The following is an 18,823-nucleotide window of genomic DNA, read 5'->3' as shown; positions in this document are numbered from 1 at the left end:
CCGAGAAGAAAGCATGGGTGATAAGCTCCTTAACACGGCTCTTGGCGATGACTGTTCTGAATAGGACACCCAAAGCAACAAAAGCAAAAATAAACACGCAGGACTACGCCAAACTAAAAAACTGCCGCACGGCAAAGGAAACGCTGAACACAATGAAAAGACAACCTACCAATGGGAGAAAGTCACTGCACATCACCTATCTGACGAGGAGCTAGTATCCAAAACGCACAAAGAACTCCTACGACGCAACAGCAAATAGTAAACAATTAGAGTGAAAAATGGGCAGATCTTCCCATGCGTCCGATGACGACATAAGATGGACAACAGGTCATTCAAAAGATGCTCATCGTCACGAAAATGTAAATCGGAACCGCAGTGGGCCATCACCTCGCACCTGTCAGAACGGCCAGTATCAAGAAGACAAGAAATAACAAGTGCTGGCGAGGCTGTGGTGAAAAGGGAGCCTGTGTGCACTGTGGGTGGGAAGTGAACTGTGCAGCCACTGTGGAAAACGCTATGGAGGTTGCTCGAAAAATTAAGAACAGAACTACCATATGATCCAGCAATTCCACTTCTGGGTGTTTATCCAAAGAAAATGAAAACACAAACTTGAGAAGATATATGCACCTCCTATTCAATGCACCATTTACAATAGCCATGATATGGAAATAGCCTGAGTATCCATCAATGGATGAATAAGATAAAGAAACTGGTGTGTGTGTACGTGCATATAGGTATATGCGTGCGCACACACATGCACACACACACACAGATATACACAATGGAATATTATTCAGCCAATAAAAAGAATAAGGTCTTGTCATTTGTAATAACTTGGATGGACATTGAGAGCATTATGCTGAGTGAAATAAGGCAGAGAACGATAAACACCATGTGAATTCTCTCATATGCAGGATCTTTAAAAACAAACAAAAACGTGGGGCTTGAACTCACAACCCCAAGATCAAGACCTGAGCTGAGGTTGAGTCAGATGCTTAAGGAACTAATGCTTAACCTCATACATTGAATCTTAGAAAAGAGAAAGAGAAAAAAACCCCAAACTCATAGATACAGAGAACAGACTGATGGTTGCAAGAGGCAGTGGATTAAGGGTAGGAAAAGTGTATTTTGTTTTTAGTTTAAAATAAATTGAATAAAACTTCTTTAGAAGTCATTTTTACTTACTGGTTTACTTGTCTTTATACATCCTTCTCTATCTGAATGTTAACTCTGTAGGAAGCAGGACTTTGTTTCGTCCATGAGGTACTCCCTCTCCTCCCTCATCAGTAACAGAGACTAACTACATATTTACTGAATAACTGAGTGCTCAGTAAACACACATTCAAATGGTCCAATGAAAAAAAACAAAACAAAATCTAGAGGATTGTAATCTCTAGCTACAGGATCCCATTCCTCAATAAACCCAGGGCATATTCACCAACAAACGAACGAACAAGTCCTTAGATTGTAGAATGTCTACCCTTATCCCACGGCCCATCACATTGGAAGAAAAGCAGTCCAGTGGAAAAAGCTCTAGTTCGGAGCCAGGCAACAAAAGCTGTAACTCATCATTACCTATCGGACACTGAAGACAATGATTTTTCACTGCTTTTCACCAAGTGCTTCGTAAGTAGGGTTCTATCATGTATACACACTGCCTTCCCCAAAATTCTAACTTAAAACACCCTGGAGTCTTCTAAGTATACAATCTTTTAAAAACTGGAGAGGGCTCTCACAACTAGCTCCCCTCTGACTCTACTGTCAGATTATTCTAATAACTCAGGCTCAACATCTTTTAGTCATCCTACAGGTTATTAAAATGTCTTTTAGGGAATGCCTGTCTGGCTCAGTTGGTAAAACATGCAACTCTTGATCGCGGGGTCATGAGTTCAAACCCCACACTGGGCATAGGGCTTACTTGAAAATAAACGCATAAAATAAAATTTCTTTCAATTATTCCTTCAAAGTGTCTCTTACATGCCTTCCTTTCCATTCATTTATCATCACGTACCTAGTTGAAAACCTTTTACTGCAGTGTCGACAACTAAAAGCAAGTTGCTTTTTGCAGCAAAAGTTGCAAGTTGCCTCTTTAAAGGTCATACACACCATGGCAGATGAATCTTCCCCAAGTGCAGCTTTGATCCCCTAGTCACCAACTTTCATGGCTCTCCAATACCAGAGCACTGGCTCCCAAAGCTTTCAGACCAAACAGCCCTTTAAACAGCAAATCCTGACGTGAAATTTACCTATATTGTTTCAAAAACATTGATATAACTCTCTAATCATAATATACAGCAGACATCAAAGGAAAGTTCTTTATAATAAGTCAGTATGTATTTCAACCTGTAAATTCTTGGGCACAACCGAATGAGAAGTACAACAGAGCAGTCAGATACTTTCATCTCTATGTGGCATTGCTGGGAATGCGACAACTAGAAATGCAGTCGCACACAGCTACGCTGGTGACTCAGACACCATGAGCAGTACCACTACAAGCGACGGAAGTTTCTGACAGTAAAAAAATTTTTAAATGCCAAACAGCAATAAAAATATTATCTTTCCCCAACTTATACAATAATATTATCCCTGGAAAATAAAGTGTATTATTAATATCATGCAAAAATATTTTGGTTTATAGGTAAAATAAAATTCAGTTTTAGACCCAAGCATAAACAAGATGCTCCCTTACATGAGTGGCCAGTGGGACACTGACCGTTACTTTTGGGATGTGATCTAATCTTTATGTGGGACCACCTGAGCACTGGGACATGTAGCATTCCTGACCCCATTCACTAAAAATCACTGTGACAACCAAAAAAACCCTCCACAAATTTGGATAATTCTTAGAGGTAGATGTTACCTCCATCGAAAACCTCTGGCCTAGAGATTTCAGCTCAAAATGAGTTATCCTAGTTCAAAAATATTAATCTAGAATTCAACTGTTCTCCACTTTTTTCCCACCTTTTGCATATGGGCATCTGTATGTTGTGATAACTAAATAACTCACAGCATTACTAACTTTCCACTGATTCGTCTCTGTCATAATCTGCTCTACTATCGACAAGCAATTTCAAGTAAAAGGTGAATTAGGATAAATCTACCAAAGGATCCTAAAGATATTATTCTTGTTATACAATAAACTTAACATTTAAACATTCTACACAGAAGAAACTGTGAGAGGAAGATCCTGGCAGTAACTTTATTGGCTACATAGATATGACAAAATCCCTTTGAGGTACAAATGTTTATCCATTAAAAAAATGGAACTTTGTGTTCATTCCTAAAATGGAAGAATGGTGTAACGTTAGGAACTCTGTTAAATGTGGTTTACTGAATTAGTTCAATGAAGGAAAATGCCATGTGATCAACTCCACTGATGCTTTCCAAATTAAAAAGGCATTCTTCATAATCTGCTTTTTTTTTTACATTTTATTTTGATTTTAGCATTACAAAAAAGTTGCAAAAAGAGCATAGAGCGCCTACACATTCCTTACCCGATTTCCCCTAACAGTCGTCCCACACATAACTACAGCACAACCATCACAACCACGAAAACAGCACACTACATCACCTAACCACAGACCTTACTCTAAACTCACCGTGTTCCCACTAAGGTCTCTTCCCTATTCCTGCATCTTATCTACACGCTCACCAGTGCCCCCTGGGCTGGGGCAGTTCCTCGGTCTCTTTTTTTTTTTATCTTGGCACTTAAAAAAAACATTTTTTTTAACATTTTTTCATTTTTTGAGAGACAGCATGAGCAGGGGAGGGGCAGAGAGAGAGGGAGACACAGAAGCCAAAGGCGGCTCCAGGCTCTGAGCTGCCAGCACAGACCCCAACGCAGAGCTTGAACTCACAGACTGTGAGATCATGACCTAAGCTGAAGTCAGACGCTCAACCGACTGAGCCACCCAGGCACCCTTGATCTTGGCACTTTTCAAGTTTTGATGAGAATACCACAGAATGAGGTACTCTTCTCAGTGCATCCTCTCAAGGTACATCATGTCAATATGTCCTATTACTGGTAATGTAAACCTTAATCACCTGACAAAGACAAGGTCTTCTGGGTTTCTCCATTGTAAAGTTACTATTTTTCCCTTAGTAACTGTCTGGGGGAATATACTTTGAAACTACTAAAGTAGTCCATTTCACCTCAAACTTTGGCCATTAACTTTAATACCTATTAGTGAAACTTTTCTACAATTACTACTGTGATATTTGTCTAATAGTGATTATCAATTTCCCTCCATATTTATAAGGTGGAAATCTCCTGTGAGAATGAGTTTGAGCGGCGCCTGGGTGGCTCAGTTGGTTGGACATCCGACTTCAGCTCAGGTCATGATCTCGCGGTTTGTGAGTTTGAGCCCCGCATAGGGTTTCTGTGCTGACAGCTCAGAATCTGGAGGTTGCTTCAGATTCTGTGTCTCCTCCTCTCTCTGCCCTCCCACACTCATGCTCTGTCTCTCTCTCTCAATAACAAATAAATGTTAAAAAAAAAAAAAATTAAAAAAAAAAGAATGAGTTTGAGCATTTTCTTTCTTTCTTTTTTTTTTTTTTTTTTAGTATTTTTATTTATTTTTGAAGGAGAGAGAGAAAGACAGAGCATGAGTGGGGGAGGAGCAGAGAGAGAAGGAGACACAGAATTCAAAGCAGGCTCCAGGCTCTGAGCTGTCAGCACAAAGCCCGATGCAGGGTTCAAACCCACAAACCGTGAGATCATGACCTGAGCCGAAGGTGGATGGTCAACTGACTGAGCCACCCAGGCACCCCTAGTTTGAGTATTTTCTGTGTTTAATGGCCATTATTAGGTATATATTTCTGTGATTTGTCTGTATCTTTTTCCAATATCTTTCTTTCAGGTTCTTACTCATTTTTTGTTTCTCAATTTGTCAAAGTTCTTTATATAGCAGGGCTAAGAGGCCTCTTTGTGATATATGCCACAAATATGTTTTCCCAGATTGTCAGTTTCCTTTTGACTTTATGATTCTTTTCATAATTTTTAAAATCTAGTCAAATTTATCAATCTTTTCTTTTACTGACTCTGAATTTTGAGTCATGTTAAAAAGACACCAAGGTTAAAGAGGAACTCTTCTAGGACCTGTATGACTGAATGCTGTAATACACAGAGTCAGCTTTTTCCAAATGGCTACCGAGTTGTTCCATCACTATCTTTTTTTTTTTTTTTTTTAAAGTTTATTTATTTTGAGAGAGGGAATGAGAGAGAGAATCCCAAGCAGGCTCTGCACCACCAGTGCAGACGTGGGGCTCAAACTCACCAACCATGAGATCATGACCTGAGCCAAAACCAAGAGTCAGAGGCCTAATGGATTGAGCCACCCAGATGCCCCTCCCATCACCATCTTTTAAAAAGTTTATCTTCACTCCCAATGATTTGAGATCCAACCTTTTTCACATAAAACTCTGGACTTTCTACCCCATCCCACTGGTCCACTATGCATTCATGTGCCAATATCACATTATTTTACAGAAGATGTTTTAATGTCTGATGGAGCTTGCTCTGCACAGTTTTTCTTTACCAGTATTTTCCTGGCTGTTCTTACATGTTTATTTTTCCACACAAACTTTCATATCAACTTGTCCTAACTTTATTAAAGTTGTATTTTTGTTGGAATTATGGTGAATTTGTAAATTCATTTAGGGAAGAACTGATATCTTTATAATTCTGAGTCACAGAATTTAATAACAATAGATGTCTTGGGAAGTCTGGGTGGCTCAGTCTTAGGTTAACTGACTCTTGGTTTTGGCTCAGGTCATGATCTCATGGGTTCGTGAGTTTAAGCCCCGCATCGCATTCAGCGCAAAGCCTGATTGGGATTTCTCTCTCTCCCTCTCTCTCTCTGCCCCTCCCCCACTTGAGCTCGGTCTCAAAAGATAAACATAAAAAATTTAAAAAAAGAAAAAAGAATAGTCTTTCCAATATTTCAAGTCTACTTCTGTGTCTTTTTGAGTGTGTAAAAAGTTTTCCGCCTACAGGTTTCACACATTTCTTGTTAAATTTATTCCCAAGCATTTAATTTTCTTTGTTATTACCATAGTGAGATTTTTCTTAATATTATATTCTATTTATTATTTATGCATAGGAAGACTATTAGTTTTGTACATTATTTTTACATCCTACTACTTTACTGAACTGCTTTATTTTTTGAGTTAATTTTACCACTGATGGTCTGGAGTTTTCCAAATACACTATCAAATCATCTCTAAACTTAGAGTTTTACTTCTGCTTGCCCATTCTTATTACTGCAATTGATTTCTCTAGTCTAAGTGCAAAGGCTGACACCTTTGCATACAATACAATGTTAAACAGAAAAAGAAACAGTGGGCACCCTTGCCTTGTTCATGATTTTAGTGGAAAGGACACTGGTGTTTCTCCATGAAATAAGATACTGGCTTTAGGACTATGTATTACAAATTTCTGATAATATTCATAATAAAAGATGAATAAGTGAATACTTCTTAACCTAACAAAATGCAAACATCATGCCAAACTCCAACACCATGCTTAGTGATGAAAATGTGGACGTATTCCCATCAAAGACTGAAAGAAGACAAAGATCCCCAATATTTAACATTTTTCTAAAATTAACTATTAATAGATTTAGTCCATTGAAGATGAAATAGGAGATATTAACATTAGAAAGGAAGAAGTAAGCATCATCATTTTAAAATGGTATCATCAGCTGCTTGGAATACGCAGGGTAACAAAATAAAACTCTTATAAACAATGAAAGAATCCAGTAAGCTGTTTAGTACTATATTAACATTACTTGAATGTACATTTGATCTTTATTAGCGTTGGCCTCACAACTGGGTACTACCTGGGTGAGATTTCCTCTATTATAGAAAACAAAACAGGTCCAAAAACATGTTTTCCTGCATATGTTAAAAACTAACCAGGTGTAAAAAACTGAGGATGATTCATACTAAGTTGATTAACCATAATAAATTGCTAATTTACAGAAAGAAAAAAGTGCCAAAAACATACGTACTTTAATCTTAAATTCTGGAGTGCACTACTGTGTACCCCATATGAAGAGACCGTAACAGTAAAATACATTCTCCCTATATTATGACTGTCCTCCATTAAAAAGAATAGTTTGATATATAAGAACATAGCATTGCATGTTCTGACCTCTAGAAATACTTCTTCTCAGAGAATTTAGGACAGTAAGTCTGCTTTGAATTATTTGTAGTATGGAAAGTGACTTGTTTCTTACTAACTATTCAAATAATACTGTTCATGGGCACCTGGGTGGCCCAGTCGGTTAAGCATCTGACTCTTGATCCCAGCTTAGGTCTTGATCTCAGGGTTTTGAGTGCAAGCCCCATCTTGGACTCTATGCTGGGCATGAAGTCTACTTCAAAAAAATAAATAATAGTAATACTGTTCATACTTTATTTGTATCAGGACTTGGTGAGTTTTTGTTTACTGTTCCTTCCATCACAATATACTTCAATTTAACACATCATTTCTCTCTGAAAATAGAAACTGTAAATTAGCAATGTAACAAATATTATATACACAGTACCAGGGCCTCAGCTCAGTGAGGTATATAAATAGTAATGCATCTGCATTAAGCCTGAAATTCCCAATGTTATAATCAAACCTACGGTTTTGTACGTGGTTGTCCTCTGTACCAAATTTTGTTGTACAAACAACACATTGGTTGCTGATGAATACTAATCTATTGTTAACAGAGTGATACCCTTTGAAGAAAAAGATGGCAATAGTAATTGGGAGAGGGCATGACAGATTTCTGAAAGATTTCTGAATTGCTGGTAATTCTTGTTATGGTGATCTTACAGGTACGTTCACTTTGTGATAATTCATACTTGACATTTCTGTGCACTTTTATGTATATACATTATACTTGAATCAAGTATATTTTAATTTTTAAAAATAAGCAGAAAACTGAAACAAAATAAAAACAAACCACACAAAAAGACCTCCAACATCTCCAATAAAGTCCAATTTCTCTGGAAGCATGCTATATTGCACTTAGGGTCTCTGTTGAAAACAGTAACAAAAAAACTCATCTTTAAACTCTAGAATCATTCAGCTTGATGAGATCCTCACACTATGTGTAAACTGTGGAAGAGCAAATTCACATCTTCTATTTTAACTTTTTCTGTGTGTGTGTGTGTGTGTGTGTGTGTGTGTGTGTGTGTATGTGTTTCAAAGTATAAAGGGAGGCTCACTTGCTCTATACAAACTGTCATGTGTATTTGAGTATCTCTGCCTTTCTCATTCTCCTTTTCTTGCTTTATCTTATTCTTAGACCATCTATAGCTGAATTTCCTGAAGTCTCATATGCATATAATACAAATTAAGCTGTATAAACCAGAGCAGAAAAACAATTCTACCTTACAAAACTGCAACATCCCCACCCAGACGCTCCAGGCACAATGATCAACTCAAACTCCTCACGCTCACTCATTATTTCTTCTGCACCATCCAGACTTACTCTTCCCCCAGGCCAAAACCCCAGAAACACCCGGACTCAGTTCCTTTTAATATCTAGCCCCACCCACAGACACCAGGTTCCATTTCTGGGAAGCCTTTCTCTCCACTCTTCTGGGCTATGCCCCCACTGCTACAGACCTATCTGGTGCTCCCAAACCCTAGCATGAATGATCATAAAAACCACCTACCTCCTATTCTTCTCTCTTCCCCATTCCAATGAACCTTTCATCCAGTCATGTCCTCTCTCTGAAGGACAGCGCTGAGCGAGGCACCTTGCTTAGAAACATTCATTGGCCTTCCCTGCACTTTGAATGAAGCCCAAGCCTGGCTTTCAAGGTCTACACAGAATTCCTACAAATAACCATGAAATTAGCCCACTTTCCTGACCAATATGAGAGTTATTTTAACCACTAAAAGAGGACACATACTGTATATTATGAAAAGACAAACATAAAAACCAAAGGAAAAAAATCTAACTCAGCCTGATTTCTGAACAAAGAATGAACATGACTATCTTTCAAGACCGAAGAGCCAAAGAAAAGTCAGAAGCAAATAAATAAATAAATCCATCCATAGCTGAAAATGTTTGGTTACAGGGAAACACGAATGTGGCCACCCGGAATGCAAATCTAAATCTAGTTCCTCATCCCCAAAGACTGAAAATAACTACAGGAAACACTACTGCTATATGTGAGCAATTTCCGAGACTATGCAAGCTTGATTCTTGCTTCCTTAGGACGGCACGTTAAGTTATTCTCCATGTAGAAGAAAACAGCGAGGACAGATAATAGAGCATGGCTATGATCTCTGATCAGTTTCACTTTTTTTTTTTTTTTTTGAGGAAATTACAGTATAAAAACACCAAAATAACAATATAAAGACTGATGTTCTCTGATCAAGTAGTATTTTATCTCACAAGATAAGGTTTGAAAACATCCTCTCAGAACAAGAAAAAATACCCTCCATGGTCACTATTTCAGTGATCACAGCCACTTTACAGAACATAATTATCGTGAATTATAAGGATCCACTATATCTCTAGGGAACATATTTTACTTGCAACACAAACATGGTTAACTTCGGATACGCATAAAACAATACAAGGACACTGTTCAAAAATTAAGTACATTAAATGTAGTGAAGCCTGGAGCAGGGATGGCAAATAGATTTCGTCTTGAACGTCAGTTCAAAAGAACAACGAGTTCTGAATAAGGTGTCCTCTGAAGCTGGGATACCAGGGGAGAGACTGTCCTCGATTAGTAATGTTGGCCAGAGATGAGAGAAAGGAGTCAGAAGACCTGCACCACACATTTGCCATCCCTTGGCTACCGTACTTCAAAGAAGCTCAAAGAATACATAATCACAAAATTACTTACTGCTTCAACAGAGTTGCATTCCCGCCTTGTTTCTAAATAACGTAGTGCTCGTTTTTCTTCTTCTTTCAATTTAGCGTCTGCCTGCCCAGAAGCAAAATAGCAATCATTTTTAAGAATATCAAGAGAACAGCCGAAATTATCACATATACTAAGTTCCGACTTACATATTTCATATAATTCTGTACACCATTTTGTTGTAAATACGAGGGTGCCTGTGTTCTATAAAATCTCTCTGTGGAGTCCAAGTATGCCTTCTCAAAATTATCCCTATAAATTTGAAGCTTATCCTCAGGATTAGAACAAAGGTTAACTGAAAAACAAAAAATAAAATTTTACTCTAATTATGTTTCAAATCAGTATTTTGAGTACAATAATTGAAATAACAAATAGTGAGGGGTCATTATGTGCAAGGGACTGTGACAACGCTCAAGAGAACATAAATATAATACAAGACCCTTCTCCATAACAGACTTAAAATGGTAACAGCATAAAGCACTAAAGTGATAAACAGTACAGACAACATGGGCTATTGTATTTCTGCATAGGAAAGGGCATGACTTCTAACTAGATGGTCAAGAAACCATCCACAGATGAGATGAGATTTGAGATGAGTCTTAAGGGAAAATGAGAATTTACATAGAAGCTAGTAAAATAAGCAAATAATCTGAAGTACAAAAATCCCAAGGCCAAGTCAAGGTATAATGACCAGGTAGAATGGGAAGTTAGGAGTGGCTGTGGAGGGGTACATGGGTGGCTGAGTCAGTTGAGCATCAGACTCTGGATTTTGGCTAAGGTCATGAACTCTGGGTTTGTGAGTTTGAGCCCCATGTTGGGCTCTACACCGACAGCATGAAAACTGCTTGGAATTCTCTCTCTCCTTCTCTCTCTCTCTCTCAAAAAGAAAAAAAATACGAGTGGTTATGGAAAGTTTCGAATCTCAGGTTAAGTAACCTGAATTCAGCATGGTGTAACCACTAAATGGGTAAAATCAAATAAAAAGTACTTAAAAATTAATCTCATGAACAGTACATGGGTTAAATGATAGTAATAAGGTCACTATAAGACAACTGTTTCAAAAGTCCAGAAGCAGAGTTTACACAGTATAAACTGGTGGTAGCTGATAGAAGAGGAATAAATTTCAAGGACATGGCTAATGAAAGCCTAAACACTATGATATCTCAAGACATATGGGGTAATAGAGAAAGCCAATCAAAGATAACTGCAGGTTCATTAACACAAAAAATTCTTGGGGCGCCTGGGTGGCTCAGTCGGTTAAGCGTCCGACTTCGGCTCAGGTCATGATCTCACGGTCCGTGAGTGCGAGCCCCGCGTCGGGCTCTGTGCTGACGGCTCAGAGCCTGGAGCCTGCTTCCGATTCTGTGTCTCCCTCTCTCTCTGCCCCTCCCCTGTTCATGCTGTGTCTCTCTCTGTCTCAAAAATAAATAAACGTTAAAAAAAAAAAAATTTTTTTTTAAATTCTTACTGAGGAGTACTTTGTGCCCACATCCTACATCCAGTAAAGATACAGTGTCAACAACACAGTTAACTGAACTAAATTATGATGACAGGGAGGCACGGGTCCTATGAATCAATGTGAGAGGGACCTAAGCTAGCCTGGGAATTAGGGAAGGCCTCCAAGAGGAAACAGAGGATGCAGATGAGCTAGAAGACAGAGGGAGGAGGAGGAGGACTATTCTGAGAGAAAACACTGTATCTGACTTAAATAATAAATAAGAACAGCACTGCCAGAAGCTGAAAAGTTCAGAGAGGAGTATGTACATGAAATAAACATACTGTCTGAAAATATAAGCACAAAATTAGTTACCATCTTTAGGAGCTAAAGAATCAAAATCTACATTTCTCTAATTCAGGTCACTGAAAGGATTTGCCAGCCAAGAAATGAGTGACATGGAGAAAACAAGTATTAACCACACAAATATGGGTTTTTGTATGTGGCCTTGAAGAGATTTCATGCCTTCTGTGTACTCTTAACAGCATCTGGCACTAAACATAGACGTGTCTCTATGCTAGTACACATAACTCTGGCAGTACTATTCTGTAACTGTCTCAGAATTTCCAGAAAAAATTATCATCAGGAAAGTTCAGAACATACCATAGGATTCTCTTACTCCAATGACCAGCTGAGAATCAAAAGCTTCTCCTAATCTTTCAGCATGTACCAGCTTCATTGCACTATCCTGGAGTCTGTTTTTTATATTTGAAAAGATTGACTCATTCCATGTATCAAGCATGAGCTAGGATAAAAAGAAGCATGAAATCATTGCAATTATTAATATACTAAGTACCATACAGACACACAAAAACTTTAGCTATAAATACTAAAAAAAGGAAACCACATTCTTAGGCCTATATTCACTTGAATGCTTCAGGGAACTAGTATATTTAAATCTGGTAAAAAAACACATGGTAAATGTTAAAGAACACATTTCAAAATCTAACATAAATGGATTTGAATTCCAGCTCTATTACTTATTCACTGGCTTTCCCATCTGTAAAATAGTAAAAGTAAGAATACAAATCTTAAGTGGTTGTTGTAAAAATTAAATACAGTAATACCTGGAAAAGGTTACCTCCCCTACAGTTACGAGGTTACATTTCAGAAATACTGGTCAGTGTTTGGAATGCTCATGTGCAGGTTTGTACGAACATGCAATAAATGCAAAAAGCGCTGAATGAAAACCTGCCTGATACTAGATCTTAAAAAACACACACAAATCCACCTGAAAGATGTTCCATTTAAATGATGGAAATATTACACACATATCCATATGTATTATCATTCCAAGTAACTGGGTCAGATACAGAAAATATATTAACAACAGTAGCATCAATAACGACAAAAATAACAGGTATGTAACATTCACTACGTACCTAGCACTGCTCTAAGTACTTTCCACACGTAACTCATTTAATCCTCAATACCGATATATAGGTGTTATTATCTCCTTTTTAGAAATGCAGACTCAGAGGCACTGAGAGGAAAGCTAACTCCCCACATGCATACAGCTCATTAATGGCAACACTGGGATTTGAATCCAACAACTATGGTCTCAGAATCTACGGTCTTAATCATTAAGTGATGCTGATTCCTGTAATCAGTAGGGGATGGCAAAAATTAAAAGAATAACGGAAAAACAAGAGAGGACAAGATTATGGAACTGAAAATTAAAAAGCACGTAGAAGTATTTTTCTTTTTTGGGGGGGAGGGGGATAATTTCTCATATTGCAGTTATTTCTACCACCCGAGAACCACTGGGTGTCTAAATTTACAGCATCCCTGTCGACATCAGCACAAATTTTAGAGCTTGGAAGGGGCAGGAATGCCGAGGCAACTATTTGAGGGCCTGAGTTTGCATTCAGCAAGTAGCAAGTCGTTTAAAGTCCAAGAGGCATTTCGTACTTTTCTTCCACTTTTCAAATCTATGTTTCTATTTGATTCTCAGAAGCAAGAATACATATGAGAAATGAGGGCAGGGAGCTTAAGTCATTAAGGATTGAAGAGCTGAAAAGAACACCTGAGATTCCACTTTCAGAGCTGAGTTCTTTCAATTAAATCACAAGGAGTTCTGGACACAGAACTTTTAACTAGAAACTATGCAAAATATGAAAATAAACAGTACATGAGTTCACAATAACTAGAATCAAGTAAAAAGAAAAACATAACAATAATAGCAGCTCAGTCACAATGAAACACCAAGATACGAGAAGGTAATCTAAGGAGAGATTTTTGAAAGAGGAAAAAAGTAAAGTAATCTATAGGAAGGTAAAAGTACAAAGAAAGAAGAAGGAAACAGAATACAGAAGATAAAACTAGGAAAAGGCAGTGATGTCTGAAGGCACAGATCCGCAACTCAACACCACGTGGGATAACGAAACAGAAGTGCAGCTCAACGCGGTTGGAAGAAAGACAGTATTATTCAGTAAAACCCAGCAAGAACTTAAAAGGAATTTATATGTGAAGTAGGAAAGCCCACTTAAAGTCTAAATTACTTCCTAAAGTTGTAAAATAACCCTCTTTCTGAAGACTAGTAAGGGGGACAAAAAGCAAAAATAAACTTACTTTTCGAACAATACTGTCTTCTACGGTTGATTTTTTATTGCTGCCCTGTTTACCCATTAAAGTAATCTCCAGTTGACAAAAAGGCTTCGGTAAAATATCACACTGTGTAAAGAATTTTCGCCATTCAACAATGTATGCTTTTAGCAAAGCTGTATCATCTTGATGGCTCAGTACTCGCTGGAAAAAAAAAAGAATTATATGAATTTGAAATAAATACAGGTAGGTGCTTGAAAGAATAACAGAACATAGCCATGCTATAGAACATTTTATTTACTGTACAAACTATATTATACTCAAGAAATTAAAACATGTATATATCCAAGAAAAAAACACGTTCACAAAGACTTACTATGGCAATCATTTTGATATATACATAAAATCATCATGTATACATGAAACTGATCAAATGTTATATGTCAACTATATTTCATTTAAAAAAAAATCCCAAACCCTCTATCCTTAAGCTATCACCTTTTTATCCTCCCCACTACCATTCCCATCCATCCCTTTCCTGGCCCTAGCAACCATTCATTTGCTTTTGGTGTCTATATATTTGCCTGTTCCAGACTTCCACATGAACGGAAACTTACAATATGTAGACATTTATGACTGACTTCTTTCATATAACAGTTCTGAGGTTCACCCAAATCCTAGGACCTATCATTACTTTATTCCTTTTATGGCTGAATTCTATCCCATTTTATAGATATACCACATTTTATCTATCGGTCCACTGATGGACATCAGGGTTGTCTCCACCTATTGGCTATCATGAATAATGCTGCTATAAATATCCATATCCCCAAAAAAGTTCATAAAAAAACCTGTGTACACTCACCAAGAAAGAGAGGACTGAAATAAACAACATCAGAAATGAAACAGGAGACATTACAACTGATAACACAGAAGTACAAAGGAGTGGGGCTCCTGGCTGGCTCAGTCAGTAGAGCACGTGACTCTTGATCTCAGGGTTGTGAGTTTAAGCCCCACACTATAGCCTACTTAAAAAAAAATTACAAAGGACCATAAGAGACACTGTGAACAATTATACGCCAACATATTCAACAACAGAGAAGAAATGGATAAATTCCATAAGACCTAAAATCTATGAAGACAAAAGAAATAGAAAATCTGAACAGACCCAATCACTAGCAAGTAGACTGAATCATTAATGAAAAATCTCCAACAAACTGAAGTCTGGGACCAAATGGCAACAATGGTGAATTCTACTAAACACTGAATGAGAATATCAATCCTTTTCAAACTCTTCCAAAAAACAGAAGAGGAATAAACACTTACAAACTCAGTTAATGAGGCTGGTATTACCCTGATACCAAAAACCGGTAAGGATGGCCCAAAAGAAGAAAATTATAGGCCAATATCCCTTAAGAACATGGGTGCAAAACTGCTCAGCAAAATATTAGAAAACCAAATTCAACAATACATTGAAAGGACCATACACCATGATCAAGCGGGATTTATTCCACGGATGCAATGTTGGTTAGTTCAGCACTCACAAATCGATCAATGGGAAACACCACATTAACAAAACGAAGTATAAATCTCATATAACTAGAGTGCCTGGGTTGTGAGGTTGGTTAAGCGTCCAACTCTTGATTTTGGCTCAGATCATGATCTCACAGTTCAGTTAGTGGAATCAAGCCCTGCATTGGGCTCTGCGCTCCAGGGTCTCTCCCTCTCTGCCCCGTCCTCGCTCACATTCACAAGTGTGCATTCTCTTTCTCTCTCTCTCAAAATAAACATTAGAGAGAGAGAAAGAGAGAGAGAGAGAGAGAGAGCGTGCGCACAGGGGAGGGACAGAGAGAGAGAGGGAGCCACAGATTCCGAAAGTGGCTCCAGGCTCCACACTGTCATCACAGACCCCACGTGGGGCTTGAGCCCACAAACCATGAGATCATGACCTGAGCCGAAGTTGGATGTTTAACTGACTGAGCCACCCAGCCGCCCCAATAAATAAACATTTTTAACAAATCATATGATCATCTCAAATAGATGCAGAAAAAGCATTTGACAAAATCTAATATCCATTTATGATAAAAACTTAAAGCAGGTATTGAGGGAATTTACCTCGGTATAATAAAGGCAATATATGACAAACACATAACTAAAATCATACTCAGCAGTGAAAAGCTAAAAGCTTTTCCTCTAAGATCAAGAACGGGACAAGAATGCTAACTGTTGTCACTTTGATGTAACATATACTGGAAGTCTTAGAACACCCATACAAGCCAGACGACAAGAAAAAGAAATAAAAGGCATCCAAGTAAAAAGAAGTAAAACTGTCACTATTTGTAGGTAATATAATACATTAAAAAATCATGAAGACTCCACTAAAAAACTGTCAAAACCAGTTAAGTTTAGTTTTAGTAACACAAGATACAAAATCAATATACAAAAATATGTTGTGTTTCTATATAAACTATCAGAAAGAGAAATTAAAAAAAAAAAAACAATACCATTTACAATCGCATCAAAAAGAATACCTGAAAATAAATTTAACCAAGGAGGTGAAAGAACTGTACACCCCAAATTGTAAGACATTGATGAAACAAACTGAAGACACAAATAAATGGGAAGACATCCAGTCCTCATGGAATAGAAAAATAATAGCATTAAAATGTTCATACTACCAAAAACAATATACAGAATAAATGCAATCCCAATCAAAAGTCCAGTGGTATTTTTCACAGAAAAAGAACAAACAATCTTACAATTTGTAGGGAACCACAAAAGACCCAGAATAGTCAAAGCAACCTTGAGAAAGAAGAACAAAGCTGGAGGCATCACCTCCCTGACTTCAAACTATATGACAAAGCTCTACAGTAATCAAAATCGTGCGGTATCAGCACAAAAACAGACACGCAGATCAACGGAACAGAAAAGAGCGCCCAGAAATAAGCCCACACTTATGCGGTCAGTTAATTTACAACAAAGGAGTCAAGAATCTACAATGGGGAAAGGACAGAAATACACACGAGGAAAGGACAACCAAGTACCAACAAATGGTGCTGAGAAAACTGGATAGCCACACACAAATGAAGGAAACTGCACCACTCTCTTGCACCACACACAAAAATGAGCTCAAAATGGATTCAAGACTCAAACGTAAGACCACAAACCAGAAAGCCCCGAGAAGAAAGCATGGGTGATAAGCTCCTTAACACGACTCTTGGCGATGACTGTTCTGAATAGGACACCCAAAGCAACAAAAGCAAAAATAAACACGCAGGACTACGCCAAACTAAAAAACTGCCGCACGGCAAAGGAAACGCTGAACACAATGAAAAGACAACCTACCAATGGGAGAAAGTCACTGCACATCACCTATCTGACGAGGAGCTAGTATCCAAAACGCACAAAGAACTCCTACGACGCAACAGCAAATAGTAAACAATTAGAGTGAAAGATGGGCAGATCTTCCCATGCGTCCGATGACGACATAAGATGGCCAACAGGTCATTCAAAAGATGCTCATCGTCATGAAAATGTAAATCGGAACCGCAGTGGGCCATCACCTCATACCTGTCAGAACGGCCAGTATCAAGAAGACAAGAAATAACAAGTGCTGGCGAGGCTGTGGTGAAAAGGGAGCCTGTGTGCACTGTGGGTGGGAAGTGAACTGTGCAGCCACTGTGGAAAACGCTATGGAGGTTGCTCGAAAAATTAAGAACAGAACTACCATATGATCCAGCAATTCCACTTCTGGGTGTTTACCCAAAGAAAATGAAAACACAAACTCGAGAAAATATATGCACTCCGATGAATACTACAGCATTATTTACAACAGCCAAGATATGGAAACAACAAAAGCATATCAAAGACAAAGAAAATGTTATATAGGGGCACCTGGGTGGCTCAGGCAGTTAAGCAGCCAACTCTTGATTTCAGTTCAGATCATGATCTCACGGCTCATGAGAATGAGCCTCACATCGGGCTCCACACTGACAGGGCAGAGCCCCCTTGAGATTCCCTCTCTGCCTCTTCCCTGCTTGAGCTCTCTCAAAATAAATAAATAAACATTTTAAACCAAGAAAAAGAAAATGTGGTATATATACACATTGGACTGTTTCCCAGCCATTAAAAACAAAACAAAACAAAACGAAGTCTTGCCATTGGCAAGAACACAGACCTTGAAGGCAACAACAGTTAACAACTGTATTCGATATTAGAAAGTTGGTAAAAGCTCTTAAAAGTTCTCATCACAAGAAAAAAAAATTCTGTTAACTATGTGTGGTTATGGATGTTAACTAACTTACTGTAATCAATTCGCAAAATATACAAACATCAAATCATTACACTGTACACCTAAAGCTAATGTCAATTATACCTAAATTTAAAAAACCCAACTTGGGGCGCCTGGGTGGCGCAGTCGGTTAAGCGTCCGACTTCAGCCAGGTCACGATCTCGGGGTCCGTGAGTTCGAGCCCCGCGTCAGGCTCTGGGCCGATGGCTCGGAGCCTGGAGCCTGTTTCTGATTCTGTGTCTCCCTCTCTCTCTGCCCCTCCCCCGTTCATGCTCTGTCTCTCTCTGTCCCAAAAATAAATAAAAAACGTTGAAAAAAAAAAAAAATTTAAAAAACCCAACTTACACAGTAATGTTCACAGAAGCATTATTCAAAACAGACAAAAAGTAGTAACAACCCAAGTGTCCACCAATGACGAACAGATGAAAAAAACTGGTGTATAGTCATACAGTGGAATATTATTCAGCCATAAAAAGAAATGCAACAAAGATAATTATTACAATGTAGTTTAATCTTGAAAACATTATCGTCAATCAAAGCTAGTCATAAAAGGCTTCATATTGCATGAGTCCATTTATACAAAACGAACAAAAGCACAGAAGGAGAAAGTAGATTAG

At 38.0% G+C, this 18,823-nt stretch overlaps 1 protein-coding gene across 3 annotated transcripts in view; it reads right to left on the bottom strand.

The window, feature by feature from the left end:
- Nucleotides 1-18,823, bottom strand: part of CUL5 (cullin 5) — a 94,891-nt gene that overhangs the window by 36,945 nt on the left and 39,123 nt on the right. For all 3 annotated transcript variants that reach the window (XM_058686657.1, XM_058686659.1, XM_058686658.1), the window contains 4 exons: nt 13,943-14,119; nt 11,975-12,116; nt 10,026-10,171; nt 9,862-9,942 (listed from right to left, as the gene is read on the bottom strand). In XM_058686657.1, coding sequence (XP_058542640.1) covers nt 9,862-9,942; nt 10,026-10,171; nt 11,975-12,116; nt 13,943-14,119 — 546 coding nt within the window. The remainder of the gene's footprint in view (nt 1-9,861; nt 9,943-10,025; nt 10,172-11,974; nt 12,117-13,942; nt 14,120-18,823) is intronic.

This window comes from Neofelis nebulosa, chromosome 10, assembly GCF_028018385.1.
Source record: "Neofelis nebulosa isolate mNeoNeb1 chromosome 10, mNeoNeb1.pri, whole genome shotgun sequence".
In the NCBI taxonomy this organism is placed as follows: Eukaryota; Metazoa; Chordata; class Mammalia; order Carnivora; family Felidae; genus Neofelis; species Neofelis nebulosa.
The sequence above is the reverse complement of the archived record's forward strand: the minus strand, read 5'-3'. Positions and strand labels throughout refer to the sequence as shown.